Source organism: Chaetodon auriga, chromosome 15, assembly GCF_051107435.1.
Source record: "Chaetodon auriga isolate fChaAug3 chromosome 15, fChaAug3.hap1, whole genome shotgun sequence".
In the NCBI taxonomy this organism is placed as follows: Eukaryota; Metazoa; Chordata; class Actinopteri; order Chaetodontiformes; family Chaetodontidae; genus Chaetodon; species Chaetodon auriga.
In genome coordinates, this window is record NC_135088.1 from 11,548,055 (window position 1) to 11,564,594 (window position 16,540).

Genomic DNA, 16,540 nt, shown 5'->3' on the forward strand with positions numbered 1-16,540 from the left:
GGCTCAGATAAACACACAGCTTGACTGGGAATGGTGTTAGATGCAGTGGTGCAACAAGTGAAAGTGGTGTCTACGCAGCTTTGGAGGATTAGATGGCTTTTTTTGAGTAAAGTCAACCTGATAATACAAATGCAAACCGCATGTAGATAAAAAAAAAAAAAAAAAGAAAAAAAAAAAACAAGGCTGGCATTATGACAACTGTGAGAAGATAATCCGTTTTAGATATGGTTATGTAAGCCTTTCAGACAGCAGAATAAAAATTATGCGCTTTCAGTTGTACTGTAAGCTTATCACTGACACAAACTGGCAGAAAACATTTTTATCACCGTGAGAAATATTGGTGGGAAAATATGAGACAACTATAAAGACTAAGACAGCATGAGGAACACAGGTGAGACTGAGGTATACTGTCTAATGTATTAACAGCAAGTACACCTGTTGCACTGGATCTGTACAGAGGAGCAATGAGTTCAGCATCAGTAGTCACAGTGTTTGCCGCCCATTCATTTGTAACAGCATAACACTGAGAGCATAATGGACATTTTGTGAGTCCTCCTCAAAGGTTAATTACCAGAGACCGTGTGACACTGGGACGGACACACTGCATCGAGCAAATATGTTGCTGTTCTGAACAGAACGACTAACAGGATGCGTCCGTCTACCTGTAGTATCCTGCCAAGTGCGAGAATAAAAAGATACTGCTGCCAGCCGCTCACACACACACAGACACGAACACACAAGCACAATGCGACTGTGTAAACAGATTTATATCCCCGCAACACAAGTAATACACGGCCACACAAGTGAGCAACTGCAGGTCTGCCTGTTACAAGGCAAAGAAATAATGAGCAACAGTAAGAATCCTTCACATCTCTACTGTTGAACCAAATATTCCAATAACACAGAGTGAGTCTGAGCCTGTGCACCATGTCAATGTTTAGTCGACATGTAACATAGCATGTGATGTAAATGCCCATCAGGGGAGAGAGGCAATGGCAGACACACTCAAAATGATCTGCAGCTTAGTAGCTTTTTTTTCATCTGATATACACTATTTCTAGATATTAGAAGGGACACTTACTTCTCTTTTAACAAATTAGGTCTATGAACTGTAATATGGTTTAACCTCCTGGTGACCTTTTCCTCCAGCGTTGCTGCTTTGATAAGCTAAGCCCAGGCTTTAAATCCAGTCTTAACTCCAGCACCCTGCTATCAAAAATAGCAGGGTGCTAACTAAGAGGTTAGGGGCTCCTCATTAAGGCAGTAATTATGATCTACCTGTCTGTCTGGAGCAGCAGGCTTTGCTGGGTCTGTATTTTCACTGAAGGAAAATTAGGGAACCAAATGTCTTTTATATTGGTTTATAAGCGGGCAGTTTGCTGTTTATTAAGCAGGCTGTGTTCTTATTTTCTAGTGGTATCAGCAGTCAGCACGGAGAGAGGTGAGGTGAGGAAATGAATGAAAGAAAGTTTGGGCTTTTCAGATACAGATACAGTTTCTCTCTTCAGCATCGACATAAGCCACGCTGCCTGATATTTTGTAGCTGGTAGAGATAAAAAAACATGCAGGAAAATAACATCCCTGAATCAAAAGCAGCACATACCAATCAAACAACTTGGTACTCCAAAGGATTACTGAGGGGGTGTTGCAGAGTATTTGTAGAAGCAGAACGTCCTACGTATAAATAGAGAATGATATGTGTTTGTAAGTCAGAGTTCTTCAACGATGGTTGTAGACACTGAACTTCATTTACGCAGAGCGCAGTACTTACCTATCGTACTCACATTGCTTTGTGTTTTTTGCTTTAACCCATGATGTCTACACCCTTTCCCTGAGGGTGACAGTTTCTGATGATGCCAGTGTTTCTGTTGATGCAGTGAAAAATAATACATGTGGTTCATCAGTGACCTTTTCGGTCAGTATAAAACCGGCTGTTGTATTCATGCAAGCACATTTTATGCATGTGCTGTACACCTATATGTGCTTATCTGTTTGTTTGTGTGTGCGTGTGTGTGTGTGTGTGTGTGTGTGTGTGTGTGTGTGTGTGTGTATGTGTGTGCGCACATGCTGGCATGCATAAGCAGCAGCATTAGCATTGATTACTGTTCTCCTGCAGGTAATTGGTATTTACTCTCTCTACACATGAGACCTGCTTTTGGTATGTTAATAAGCTCTTTCAGTGGAGGCTGTTCGATGCACCGCTGTATGCACTCGTTGTATTTTGCATTTTGAATGCACTCTCAGGCCTACGTGATGATGATGGTCATATTTTCGTTGTATTCTTCCTGCTTCAAAGCAAACATTTCTGCTTTACTACAATGATGTACAGACAGACAGTCCAGGAAAATCTGTGTCTGTGTGGAAGCTCTTCCTGGTTATGTAATTTTCAGGGAGAATAAGATAAGGCAAGAAACTTCAATCTGAATACTTAATTAAATGTTCTGCTGTGTCCTGAATATGCTGAATTAAGTCACTATTATCATGCCAATTTAACAAAAAATGTTCTTGGGATTTTGTCTGCTTTTGATATTTTCAATGTCTTCACCTGTTACATTCCCTATGGAAGCAGTTTGCTGGCAAACGAGATTTGTGATATATATTTCCTCCTCTGCTTACATGCCACAGACCTCCAGATTCCTTTATTTGTATGCTACCATGACAGTTGTCATCCTTTGTTCTGTTTCCAGCCTTACCACATCTTCCTCTGCATTTTTACTTCTTTCTGGGGAAGACCCACCACTGAAATCCCGGAGGTGTGTGCCTGAGTGTCTGTACCTTAACTCTGAGTCATCATAATAAGTCTGCTCCCATTCTCTTTGCTGGTTGTCGTTTCACTGCCTACACTGCATCACCCTCTCTCTGTCTCTGTCTCTGTCTCTTGCTCTCTATTGAAGGTACAGCACCAACACTTGAGCTCACATGGGCAGTATCTTGGAAACACTGACTTGCAGTATACATTTAGATATACATGTGTGACTTGTCTTTTTTTTTTTGTATATATACATATAGCAATATTGCAATAATCTAAATTAAAAGGTCCACTTACGAACTTTCAGAGGTTTCCACTGTATCTCACAGTGTTGTTCAGTGAATGGCGCTGGCTCAGGTGTCATCACCTCATCTGTGTGTAGAAAACTTCAGTCACAATGGCTTCTTCGATCTCTCTCTGGCTCTCCAATGACCTTTGACTTCCTCCCAGTCGGTACCAGGGCCAGTTCTCTTAGAGAGATCCACAAGGCAGTACCACTGAGATGTTCCTGGTGGTGTCCATTGATTTAGTTGTTGAAATCTGTCAAATGTGTTGCTTAAATACTCATTCTTTTACATTCTGTGCTACACCTGGAGTACGTACACTCTTCTGGACTAAAGTTCATGCCCATCCATCATCACCTACTCAGACGTGATATCATTCAAAGCCAGAAGAAAACTGAGCAAGTCTGAGGCTTGGTTCACGCTTTCTGTTTGGATTGATGAGAGCAGCGAACAGCTTGACGTGGCTGATCTTGAAATTCAGGATTTTCACACACTGAAATGGTGCTTCTGAAAATGACACTATTGGCAAAATACTGAAATGCTGCCGCCGTGGCCAGACAGTCCAGCCATAATTACATCACTTGACACACTCACTGCTTTTAGCTCAGTATTAATCAGGCTCACACTGCAAAATGCAAAATGTATTTAAGATGAATGTAAATCAAGGCATATATACTTTTTTGCCTGCTAAGATATATTTTCTTAAGAGGCAGTTTTTTGTGACAGCATTGCATTTGTTTCAAGATTTTTTTGTCCTCCTGTTAATAAGATCAACACTGACAAGTACAAATCTGCTTTGTCGAAGTCAGAATTTCTCTGTATCCAGGTTTTCTCCCAAAATATATGCATTAATGCATACACTGTTCATAAACATAAATATGCAAAGCTTTTCAGCTGCATTGATTTCTTTATGAGCTAATCATAGAGAACCACTTTCTGGTGTTTTGACTCATTTGCTGCAATCCATGCAGCAGGGTAACCTAAACACTCTGACTGCTGCTGTGACTATTTGTCAAAGTATCATTAATATTATGTAGGTGACGCACAGACTGAATTGGTGGTGGTGCATTCATGCTGCCTGCAGGTTCCAGCATACAGGACTGACATCTGGCTGCCAGACAGCAATGCATACACAAACAACTGTATATTGCCAGAAAACCAGAGCTGGAAGACAAGCAGTATCCAATACTGTGAAAAAATATGAGAAGTTTATGACTATTTCATTTAAAAAAGGCTGATGTGGGGAAAAAAAAAGAAAAATTTAAGTAGAAAAGTCGTGCAGTCTACACCACAGCACATGAATAAACTAAACTTTAAAGTTTTCAAAAAATGAAGCATGCATAACACATTCACATTGCCTGTCCGGCAAATTTCAAATCTGTCTGCAGATTTTCACACTATTTTTCAATATTCTGACAGTACGTGCAGTGTGTAGATTTTTTTAATTTTTATTTTTTAACTAGAGGATCATTTGTTTTCACAGTAAGTTCAACAAGGAAACACACAGATATAAACACAGCCGCATACAGATAAAGACAACAGAGTCTCCATACATACATTCATACACCCCAGCACACAACACTGTCAGTGAGGCAGTTTGTTCAATGCTGCAATGGCAGAGGGAAAACTCCTGCTGAAGCGAGCTCTCCTCCATTGTGCGAATACACACTGTGGGAAGAATAAACGCAACGATTCCGCAAGGAAACACTAAAAAGGTTACTTTAAATTCACCTCTCTGAGTAGTGTAATTTATCCTTCAACATTACCACTTGCGCTCATGTGAATGTCACATGCGCCTTTTTGTTATCATTTACGGCAAACGTTAGCCGTTTGGTACGAATGCCTGTCAAATAATAGCACAAATTATACTTTACATTTTTATCATAACATACTTATTTTCACACGAAAAAAATCTACATTCTGAAAAAATACTTAAAACCCATAAAAATAGCAAACATACAGAGATATGTATCAGAAATCCAACTCGATGGATGACGTGTACGTTGGGGTCCTTTTAGACTTCCGGGTGTGTATAAACAGATCGCGAACGGAGTTACCTCGCTCGTAAAATGTGAGTTTCAGCCTTTGTTTTGTATAATCTGTTCCTGGATATATTCAGTATTAATTAGCCTACATCAAGGCACCAATAAAGCTCATTTTCTCCTGTTCGTTAGGTCTAAAGTAACGTTTAAAATCACCCTGACGTCGGACCCCCGGCTGCCATACAAAGTGTGAGTACACTGACAGCAGTCACAGCTTTAACATTACATTCAACCACATTTTACTTTAATTTAGACATTAATTTAAAAATGTAATCCTGTCGCTAACGCACATTTCGGCATTTGATAGTGTTATGGGAACCTGTGCTGATGTGTTTAACTTGAGCCACATAAAATCTGGTCAGAGCGAACATCTGTCAGTGTAAAGCTGTGATTCATATTCTGACAAAGAAGCTACACCAGCTAACAGTACAGAGGTAACACAGTTAACTTCCGTTTTATACTGTTTATACAGTCTGGCTACCATTGCAGCATTTTGTGAGCTCTATTATGCATTAAATGGACCTGACAGCCTGCCAACTGATCAGTCTCCTTGTCATTTGTGTTGTGACAAAACCACAACCTTAAAAATGACTGATACAAATATACAAATTCGCATCTCTGTAGGTAGATGTCCTCTGATCATAAGAGATGACAGCCAGGAGGAGCAGCAGCACATTCACAGGCATGGCTAATTGTCAAGTTACAGACTGTGAGCAATACAATGAAAGCAGCAAGTTACAGCTGTGACGCTCATTGGTGCTATAAGACAGGTGGTAAAACACAGACAGCTATACGATTAGTGGGGCCTGTGATTTCTAGGTGTGCCACTGTGTGCGCAGCATAATCCATGTCTGCTGTGTTTTGTCGTACTCAAGCACGGCCACGCTGAAAGACATGAAAATGCTTTGCTAATTGCCACAAACAAACAAAACTCAGATTTAAGTTGAACACAGAAATAGATGGATGTGAAAACTGCCTTTTAATGTCAAGTAACTGATTCACAACATTTTGCAATTTACTAGTTGCAGCATTGTGTATGTGATCCCAGGAAGAGACTGTCACACCAAACTTCCTCAAATCATCTGGCAGTTTAAGTGTAAACTAGCAACTTGCTTATTGGGTTATTACTGTCATGCTGCAATCTTGGCCAGGGCTTCCTTGAAAGAGAGATTTTGTGATTTCAGTGGGATTTACCTGGTTAAATAAAGAATAATAATAATAATAATAAAGAAGAAGTTCTAGTGATCTTAATCTTTAGATGCCACTGCTAGAATGAGCCACGTTATATTGAGAAGTGACGATAATCAAACTTCAAAATGTCAACTGACCTTTTGAGTGTCTTTTTTTTTTTTTTTTCCACAGCCATGTTTTTAGGCTGCATAGTGCATGTTCAAATTTCCCAACAGAGCTTCATGTTGACTTTTGATGTGAGACAAGTGTAAACAGATTTCTCCTAAATATTGTGGGTATGCAGCCTTTCTGAGCCTGAAGTGTTGACAGGAAGTCAACGCTCTAATGAGGTCAGACAAGGTCTCGCTGCAGCTGTTAATTTTTTAACATGAATAGAGAAGTTATTATTGTAGTAAATGAGACATCGCATTCATTCTGACAGAGGGCCGAACTTGAGCACACCATCGGTCTTTTCAGTTTATTTTTATAATCACACATTCAAACAAGTGACCACGCACTGTCAGTGACGATCGTTAGGTGGTCTTTACTCTCGCTCATAATGCTGAAGCCTCTTCGCTCTGCTGCTCGATGCTGTGCTGACTGTGTCGTTTGATTTTGTCCTGCACCACCTCACCTCCTCCTGTATTACCTTACTTGGCGATTTCATCTCCAACTATGCAATTTATTTATCTATTTATTTTTATCTAAGCAAAATATGTCTGTTGGTTGGGGGGGGGGTGTCTTCCACTGAAACTTGCACTGCAGTATTCATTGGAAAAGCATCCAACTGGAAGTGTATAACTATTTATGCCATAAATGGTCTTGTATCCTCTGACAGACTAACAGAAGTAATGTTACACTCAATTGAGCCCCGTAAGGAAATGTTCCTTTTGTCTCTTCTTCGTTGAAGTCAGAATGAATGATCAGCTACAGAATTGCACTTCAGGTGCTGTTAAGTTGTAAGAAACCTGCTCTACAACACTAAAGCAGCACAGGTGCATGTCGATCAAAGCTTTGGTCGAGAGGATGATCCTCGTGCGGCTTCCTGCTTTAAAAAGAAAATAACTAGATGTGGGGAATAAAGGAAAAGCTGGATATTATGATGTGTTTTTAAAATCCTGTTTCATGCATTGTTTTGTTACAGACTAAGCGTCCCAGAGAGCACGCCATTCACAGCGGTTTTGAAGTTTGCAGCTGAGGAGGTGAGCTTACTGTTTGTGCTATGCTAGAAGGATGTGGTTACCAACAAGGAGGGAGATTTAGGAAATATAACAATAGTCCATGGACAAAGGTTGTTGCTGTTGCCTTTTCTCATCCTTCACAAAGCGATTGCATGTTAGCTAGCCAGATTTAGCGTCCCTCTTTCTCCCCCCATCTCCCCTTCCCCTTGTCCTGTACACAAGCATGAAGACCACCCATCGCTGATTGTTTCCCCATTTACAGAGCCAGGGTTGTGTACACACACACACACACACACACACACACACACACACACACACACACAGATCAGACAGCTCGCAGACTCTGAGAAGATATTTCAAATTCAGTGAATATCAGCAGTCTTTCGGACTCACCCCACCTTTAACACCAACATACTTTCACAACAAGACTTTTGTTGCTTCAAGAATTCCGTCTTTGTAAGAAAAGGCAGGAAAAATGAAACTGCAGACCAGCGTAATATGTAAATAACAGAAGAAAAAAAACACATAGGTGCTTGTGTGCAACTTCTCAGAGGAGAGATCATTATCAAAAAAGTTTATCCATATTTTCACACACATAACCACAACCCAACGCCTGTAGCCTGAAGTCTAATTTACTCTGCACTGTGGCTGAACGTATACTGACAGAGCTGCTGCTGCTGAGGTGCTGATGTGCTGCTCTTACAGTGTGTAGATGGCGTGTTAATTGCTTCTATTACAGGCACCGTACTGATTGATCTTAATCATCACATCTGACTTTGCTCCATCAAGCCTGCTGAGATGGATAAAGTTTAGCATTTATTAATTATTGTTTTTACTCAGGATCAGTTTGGGAGTTGTATTAGTTTGTCAAAGGCTCAAGCGCCAAAGTGGTTTGCAGAGTTTAAGTGTGATTAGCCAGTGCCAAATTCATACCTGTAATTAGCAGGGCTGTGTTTGAAGCCTTGCTTTCAGTGATCAGTAGAACAGCAGCGGATGTGCTGGACGGAGAGAAATCCCATTTTCTCCACCGATTTTATGCTGCATGAAACAAAGATCATTCTCTCCTGATCTAAACTGCATTTCATGAGTAGCACCAGCGAGCCTGGTGCTACCTGCCAGTAGTTCGTTGAGCAGCTAACCTTATCTCCCCGGTGACAGACTGCTCCCTCCGCCCTCCACCCTTTCACCGCAAATCTCAGCAAACCCACATCCTCTTCAGTCGAACCCTGAAGTAGGACACGTATTGTGACCACGCGAGTGATTTGCTTCCAGAAATTCAAGCGTGGCTATCTTTCCCTCAGGCTCTGTTCTATGTACGTGTGAGTGTGAGTGAAAACACAAACCGGCGTGTGTGTCTGTCAAGCGTGAAGGTTGGCAGACAAAACGGCTGAACTAAAATGCACCGCACAGCATTTTCTTCTCGCTTGTTTCGCACCGTTTGTCTCTGAATACGTCGTAACTGCAGCTCCGGTCTTGAAGACGTCACCTAGCAAAGTCAGTGCGTCTCGGTGCGCTGACTCAGTGGATGAAGATTTCTTTCTTGATGATTTATTCACACTGTGTCTTCGGGCCAAGTGGAACTGGGATGCAACATGTCCCTGATTATTTAACCAAAACTATTTTCCAAAGTGTCAAATGGCAGCTTCTGTTTTCAGTTTCACTAATGGGGATTTGAGCCTGATCATTTCTCTCTGCTTTATTTTCTTTGACAGTTCAAAGTGCCATCAGCAACCAGCGCAATAATCACAAATGGTGAGTTTGTGAGAAAAATCTTTTGGCAAATGATTTTATCCTTTTTATTTTTTTTGTCTCTTTTGCAAACTATGAGAAAAGTTGACATGTTTACCAGCTTGACAGCCATTAAGAGCTATCGTACTTCAGAGAGAGCCTCATTCTTTCAGAAACCATGTGTTTTGACAGAGATGCTCGGAAACTCAACCGAGTTTCAAAACCTCAACGACGAGCTGTGAAGATTTGACGGAGCTCTTACAAAATGAAGCCGACGAATGAAATACTGTCAACTTGAATAATGATCCACCGTAACGATCAGTGAAAGCTCTACCAGAAAACCAATTCACCGTCACTTCAAAACACTGCTGTGTTCCTTTGGCATGTTTGTACCAGTCTCAAAGAGGAGATGGGAGGTATTATTCGTAACTTTAAACCAGCACCATGTGGGGAACATGGCAAATTTCATGATTTATTTTGCATGCGGTTCCTGCGGTTGCAAGTGAGGAAACGACAAACAGCGTACAAGCATTACTCTGTTTCTGCTGCTAATTCTGCTTAAGAGACATGAAGTAATCTATGGCCTTTATTGATCTGGATCTGCAGGGAGTGTAAGAACACCGATGGCACTTATGTCAGCCTCCAAACTCCACTAAAACACACTGTAATTGACGAAAATGATAGCTAATTATAGCCTCCAATGTGTGTTGTTAGTTCATAATTCAGCTGGAAGGTGATTATTTGACTTGATTATTTAGACCTTAGACTTTAGACTGCTTCTTCATTGATCCCAATCTGGGAAATTGTTTTGTTGCAGTATCAATGAACAGAAAACATACAGACGACCATAGAATATATACAACAATTTAAAAAAAGTCAACAAAAAGTGACAAAAATATATACAGACAAAGCAGCAGTGAGAAGTTTTAAGGCTGGACTCAAACTGAACTCCAGCAGTTTGAACTCAAATTAACAGCCAATCAGAAAAAAGATGCATGTCTAAAATTACCTGAGCCTGTAAAATGTAAAAAAAAACATATTCAGCTGAATTGTAACCAGTAATCACCAGAACAAATTACAGGAAATTGTCTCTGTGGTTGTTAGTGGGAAAGTTGTCAGTTCATTCATTGTTTCCCAATAATTAAACCGTGCAGCGCCACATCGGAACTGATAATGTTTTTGTTTACCTCTGCTCTGTACTGACAGTGATAGGAAATTGAGAAAGAGACGTTCACAAACAGTACGCCTAATGCGTTTTCTCACATACTGCCACTTAGGCATAAAGAGATGACATTTTTAGGGTGCTGCGGGAAAGCATCAGACACATCAGCGTTGCCAAATAACACTGAGAGGAGATTTGTGCTAAAACGGTTCAGATATGACAGCCATGTCGAATACGAGTTTTAGCTTTATCGCTGCTGATCTGTTGTTGTTTCAGCTGGAATTGCCTGCTGCTGAGGCACACTCTCATTTTTGTTGCCTAGTGCAACATCATTATTGCCTAACTGGTGATGTAAATGATCTTTTTTTCTGTGCCTCTCATTTGCATGACAATCTTTGCTGTTAAAAATGTGGTGTTCTTCTTTCATGCTCGCCTTGCAGACGGAATAGGAATCAACCCTGCGCAGACGGCAGGTGAGTTGTTGTTTTGCAGCCAATGCCTTATATAATGTTAAAAGCTTCTTTTTACACACACACACAAAAATTAGTTGTTTTTATGCCTCCACAAAGCCACTCCAGGTGGTGTAACATGTTGTTTTTCCTTCCATTCAAATGCTTTAAGGTGTTTGAAAGCGTAATCAACCTCGGGGCTTTCTTTAAAGCACTTTGCTACTCGTCAGTGAGCGTTCATCAAAGCATTCATAACCTAAGGCTTTAATACAGAACTTTGACTAAATCATGTTTCATTAATGCACTGCGGTAATGCTGGTGGCATTGTGTTCATAGTCAAAAAGATTAACTTGACAAAGCCCCCTGGAAGCGGAGACTTTTTGTGGGTGGTTCCTCAAAGAAATGGAAAGCCTCACTTCAGGTAGTGTGACAAATTGATCTGGGATCACGCAGTTCCAGCTAATATGATCAGCATTATTTAAGTCAGGTTTGAACAGTGAAGTTAAATCGGTGTTGCAATGTGAAGCAGGGACTGTTGATTGAGATTGTAGTGGAGGGAAGTGTGTGATAAATACATTCAAAAACAGTTACATTTAACCGCACCAGCTTGGAAAGATATTGCACATCAGTAATATGCACCGACTCAAAAACCACCAAAAGGCATTTGACATGTCTGCTAAATCCACATCACCCAGCCTCTCATGTTTTCTCTCTCTGTGCCAGTGGTTCACAGACTGCGGGGCAGACCCCTCAGGGGGGCACAAAGCCGCTGCAGGGAGGGGCTGTGGATGAGCAGGGGAAAAATATGGAGTGAAACTAAGTTCAGCGAATATGATATATGTTTTTTTGGAAAACAAACAAGAGTTCGCTGATGCTATCGTGCTGACCTTTATTTCACTCAAATTCAAATCAAATTCAGGTCACTGCGTCAGTGCCGAAAACAAGTTTTCAGAGTGGAATTAGAGTGAAATGAAGCGGCTGGTTCGCAGTGGTGTGTTGGAGGATTGTAGCGCAGCTCAGACTGAAACTGAGGCTTAAGTTACTGAAATAATCCTAACTGGAGTGACATCTCTGTGTTGGAAGGGGCCTCGCACTTGTTGGTAATGGAAATGGTGTTTGCGGAGTCGTGAATGCAGATGCAGTGCCCTGAAAGGCAGGAATTAAATGTTAAATTCATTTAAAAAGTGACCTCTGACTGGCGGCAAAATAAATGCACCGAGCTGTTTCGTTAGAATTCGCTTGACTTTCCATTCCCACATTATTGCCGAGCCCTGGTGAATCACTTTTTCTCTGTGTCAGCCTCCTTGGTGTTTCCCTCAGGTTCATACTTAATGTGTAGCCCACTTCTCCTTATGTAAGTCGTCATCCTCATCAAAGACGGGTAACGGATGACTGGGTTTTCTGCATAGAGCGGGATAAGGCGACGCCTGCTTTGACCAAAGGCAAGATTGGGCGTTTTGTACTGAGAAAAGAGACGGTGGTGGGCACTCACAACTGCGAAGCATTCATGCTGTGTGCTGCCAGGAATAGCCTCAGTTCAGACACCTCTGTCAGACTGCCTTTTTTCACCCACTGCAGCAGCTCTACCTCGTGTTCGCAGCATTGAGTACACGGTGGATATCGATCCAGCGTCATTTCACAATGTCTGTCTCTTCGCACATCTTTGTCACACTCTTCCTGTGGCGTATCAGCAGTGCACTCTCACTGATGGTTCTGGGAATGAGTTAAACGTGTATGATCTCAGCCTGATTGCCGGTTGAATTAACGAATTAATGAATGGAATCGCTATCTGTGCTTCCATAATGCAGCGCCGTAAATAATTCAAATGACCTCACTATGTGTGCGCTCGCGAAAATCCACCTGATTTTAGAGTAAGAGGAACAAAAGGCAGAAAATTAGGCAGCTCTCGCACCGCAAAACTATAGATTTTAGTTAGATTTTCTTTTATCTTTATGTTAATTAAATAGCTCTCGGTATTTTCCGTCGCTATTTTGGACAAACCACGATTTCCAAGTAGAAACTGTGCCTTTTATTCTTCAGTTGCACTCTGTCCTGTGTTGCAGGGAATGTGTTTCTAAAACACGGCTCAGAGCTTCGCATCATTCCCAGAGACAGAGTGGGAGGACAAGGAGACTGATGCTGCTTTTCCACGTCGACGGCGTAATGACTCACCCGGCTGAAGCATATAACACTTGAGACCCAGGAAACACCTCAGCGTGTGTCATATTTATTTTCTGGCCCACAACTGACAGTGACTCACATGGGAATATATATATTTAAACTGGATGATGACATGCTACACACTTGCATGCTCCCCGCTTCTCCATTCTCAGTCAAGTGTTTTTTTGTTTTCATCTCTAAGTGTAGTCGCATCAAACGAAACGAGTGACACCAAGAGTACCCAGAGGTTCACAGTAATTAATCTACACAAACACAGCAGCTGCATCATGGGAGAGATGCCAGCGAAGTTTAACAAACAACTGAGTCAACGGTTATAGCTTTTGTATCTTTGTAAATGACAATAAACTGTCAGTGTGACTAACAGCAACACAAGCCCATTTCGCCATGTTTACTTTTGTCTTTATTAGCATTGTGAATATTATAATATGAGAAGTGAGCCTTTTTAAAAAATATATGTTCAGCAAGCTTTTAAGGACCATTGCTCTTTTATTAAGTGGCTGTCGATAGGCAGGTCAATTGTCTGTTCATATTAGAGATACTTTTTTTATTTCAGAGTGTTTCTCAAGTACAAGATAAATAAAAGTGCACCGTGGATGCGTACTGAACTTGAGTCGTGGACCAGCTCCCTCCAACTATAAAAATATAAGAATATTTATGCTAATGTCAGGAAATGTAATAGTTCATCTGTCAAAATGTGTAGGGACGTGGATCTTTGCTGCCCTCTGTCAGGTTACGTTTTAACATCAGCGTGTACTCACCCAAATGCCTTCTCTGTATTTCAAGCCATGTGCTGCATCATGCCCCCATCTTCACCCAAAACATATGAAAAGATTGCATTGAGTGATATAAACTTTTTGCTATGCAGCAGAGGAGCAGTTGTTGAGAAAACAAGGCAGACATCCAGAAAGCTTTGATCAACATGCAGAGGCCCCAGAATGTGTTACAACAGCTATCACTGAGGTACCCAAAAGCACTGGGAAATAAATGATTGATTGCAGTCTTTTGTTCTGAGTCTTTTCTTTTGGCAGGATCGGCTGGCAATTTGAAAAATCTGTGGACAGAAAAAATGGCTTCATATTGAGTCTCCAGCTCATTCTCATCCAAAGCAAAACAAAATCATGAGTAATAGGTAGAGCAGTCGTTTCTCCTTAAATGTGCTTTATTGTTTCTGTGACTGATTAATGAGGGAAAGCAGTTCATAATCACCTCCACATTAATCATTATCATCTGAGAAGGTCTGAATCATTTGTTCCCGAATCGCTTCTCGTTCTCCACCCTTGAAAAACAAAAATGCATACTTGGGAAAGAAAAATAGGCGAGAGAGAATAATGGAGTGTGCATGCTGTAATGCACAAGAGAAAGCACACCGTTGGGTCTCACCATCCATTAGGATGCAGACTCAGATGGAGGGCGGGGGGGAGTGGGAGTGCCATCACAAATGGATTTTCTCATTTATTTTAATCAAAGTCACTGTGGGGCAAATTCACCAGAAATTTACTTCTGAAATGGGGAAAGATCACAGAGTGCAGTGGAAACGTTGCAGCATTTGCCTAAAAAGTGCTTAATTGCTGCAGCTATTTGCAAAATAATATGTATTTTCAAGCACTATGTGTACCTGGTTTAATTGGCCATTCTTAATCTGAGAAATCTTAAAAATCTTTCCTTTTTTTTTTCTTTTTAAATCCAGCAGTACATGGTTTTCTTCAAGCCGTCATAAATATTTGACATTTACATGCTGACTAAGTACACGCAAAAAAAGATAACGTGGATTCATTACAACGTGGGAGATCACCTCATTTCATCACATGCTCTGGTTTTGCACTCTTTTAGGCATGAAATTAAAAATTTCAACTCAAACAAAACGAGTGCTGCAGTTTAATCTTTATGAGCAACGAGGTAAAAAGATGCTTCATAATCACTTTTCAGGATGAGCTTTCAGACCTGAGCTGAGTTGAGGGTGATCAGGCTGCACAGTCGCAGGATCAAGTCCTGACTGGGACTCGCACGAGAGGAGAATTTCCTCTGATCCAGCACTGCATCGGCAGCAGCACCAGTCCAGGCTCCAGCAAGTTCATCATGGCTCCCAGGCGGTCTGTTGGCTTTGCTGTGGCACAGATTCTGCAGGCAGATGTCACATCATGGTCTGGATTAGAGTCCCTGCATCAACAGTGGAAGCCCTCCAGTTGAGATGAGACAATGCAGAGAGAAAGTGTGTGTATGTGTGGGTCCATTCAACATATGTTTGGGGAAGAAAGATGTTTTAGTAGATGGTCAGTTGGGTTGTATTTAACTGAGCATGAGCAGGTCTGTCCTCCACTGCTCTCCACTCTTCTGTCTTCTTGTCTATATAATCAAAGTGCTGCAATGTGGGTGGAAGGATGTGTCCCCTGCTCAGCCTCTAACCCTCACACCAGTATGAACTCCAGAGACAACATGCAACAGCTGTTAAGTTATTGTATAGTAACCCACGAGGCCAGCTGTTCAGACACTTGACCAGTTTGTGGCTTTATTAAAATTAATTGATTTGACACATCACTATTAGTTTCATTCTGATTTACCCTTGTGATCAATACACCAACGCACAGCTCGTGATCTGAGTTCAAGAATGGTTTCCAGCCGTGTTTTTAGTCTCTCAGTTTGAAGATGTCAAACATGCAGAGAAAGAGGATGCTGACACGAGAATGACAGGGTGGTACTGACTGATCGCAGCAGCTGTGCATTAAACTGTGTGTGTGTATGCGTGCATGTGTGCATGTATTACTCACGTTGCGGTGGCATAAATCTGTTTACACAGTCATATCGTAGGGATTCACCTCCCTTATGGGGACAAAATGCAGGTCTCCATAATGTAAATCTTACTTATGGTTCGGGTCTCTAATGCAAGTCTATGTAACGTCTCCAAAAGTGGTGGAAACACAACTCTCTCTCTCTCTCTCTCTCTGTGTGCGTGTGTGTGTGTGCGTGTGTGTGTGTGTGTGTGTGTGTGTGTGTGTGCGTGTGTGTGTGCGTGTGTGTGTGTGTGTAAGGAAAAGATAGGGGAATCAAGCGCCCCTTGCTATAAAATGGGTTTTCCCATGGACTCCTCCATCTTCTTTTGTGCCCCCACTGCTTTATAAATGACATGTTGAGCGTACTCTTTGGCCTGCCATTAAAGGCAGGCAATCTAAAATGAGATCTGGTGGTCCTTCACAGACGCAGCGTCGATAAGACCAGCTCCACAGGTCAGTGAGCCAGATGAAGAAATAGGGAACCGGGGAATGGAAACAGCACCCCTCTGACAGCCCATCCCACTCATTTCCATTTCATTCTCACACGTCTGTCACTCAAACACGTGCAGCACAGGTTTATATGCACAGGTGTGTATGTGTGTGTGTATGTGTATGTGTGTGTGTGCGCAGATGTGTCTAAATGAACTGGAACCTCAGTCACCACATGCACACAGCCAGGTGGTATCACGCCTCAGGGAAATTGATAAATGTACATAAGCCACATGAGGCTCCATGTTAAGATTATTTAATTATATGAATGACCTAATTCTGCCCCCTTCTGTTTTAAAATTAGAATGGCAGCTGGAGGAAAACCCCATGGAGGAGC

The 16,540-nt window shown here is 41.5% G+C and overlaps 1 protein-coding gene across 1 annotated transcript; it reads left to right on the top strand.

Annotated features, from left to right (window-relative positions):
- The first annotated feature begins 5,043 nt into the window (after nucleotides 1-5,043).
- ufm1 (ubiquitin-fold modifier 1) lies at nucleotides 5,044-13,943 on the top strand. Its single transcript, XM_076751233.1, has 6 exons — nucleotides 5,044-5,104; nucleotides 5,208-5,264; nucleotides 7,390-7,447; nucleotides 9,139-9,178; nucleotides 10,757-10,789; nucleotides 12,829-13,943. Coding segments are annotated over exons 1-6 (264 nt in total). The 5' UTR covers nucleotides 5,044-5,102; the 3' UTR covers nucleotides 12,903-13,943.
- Nucleotides 13,944-16,540: the final 2,597 nt, after the last annotated feature.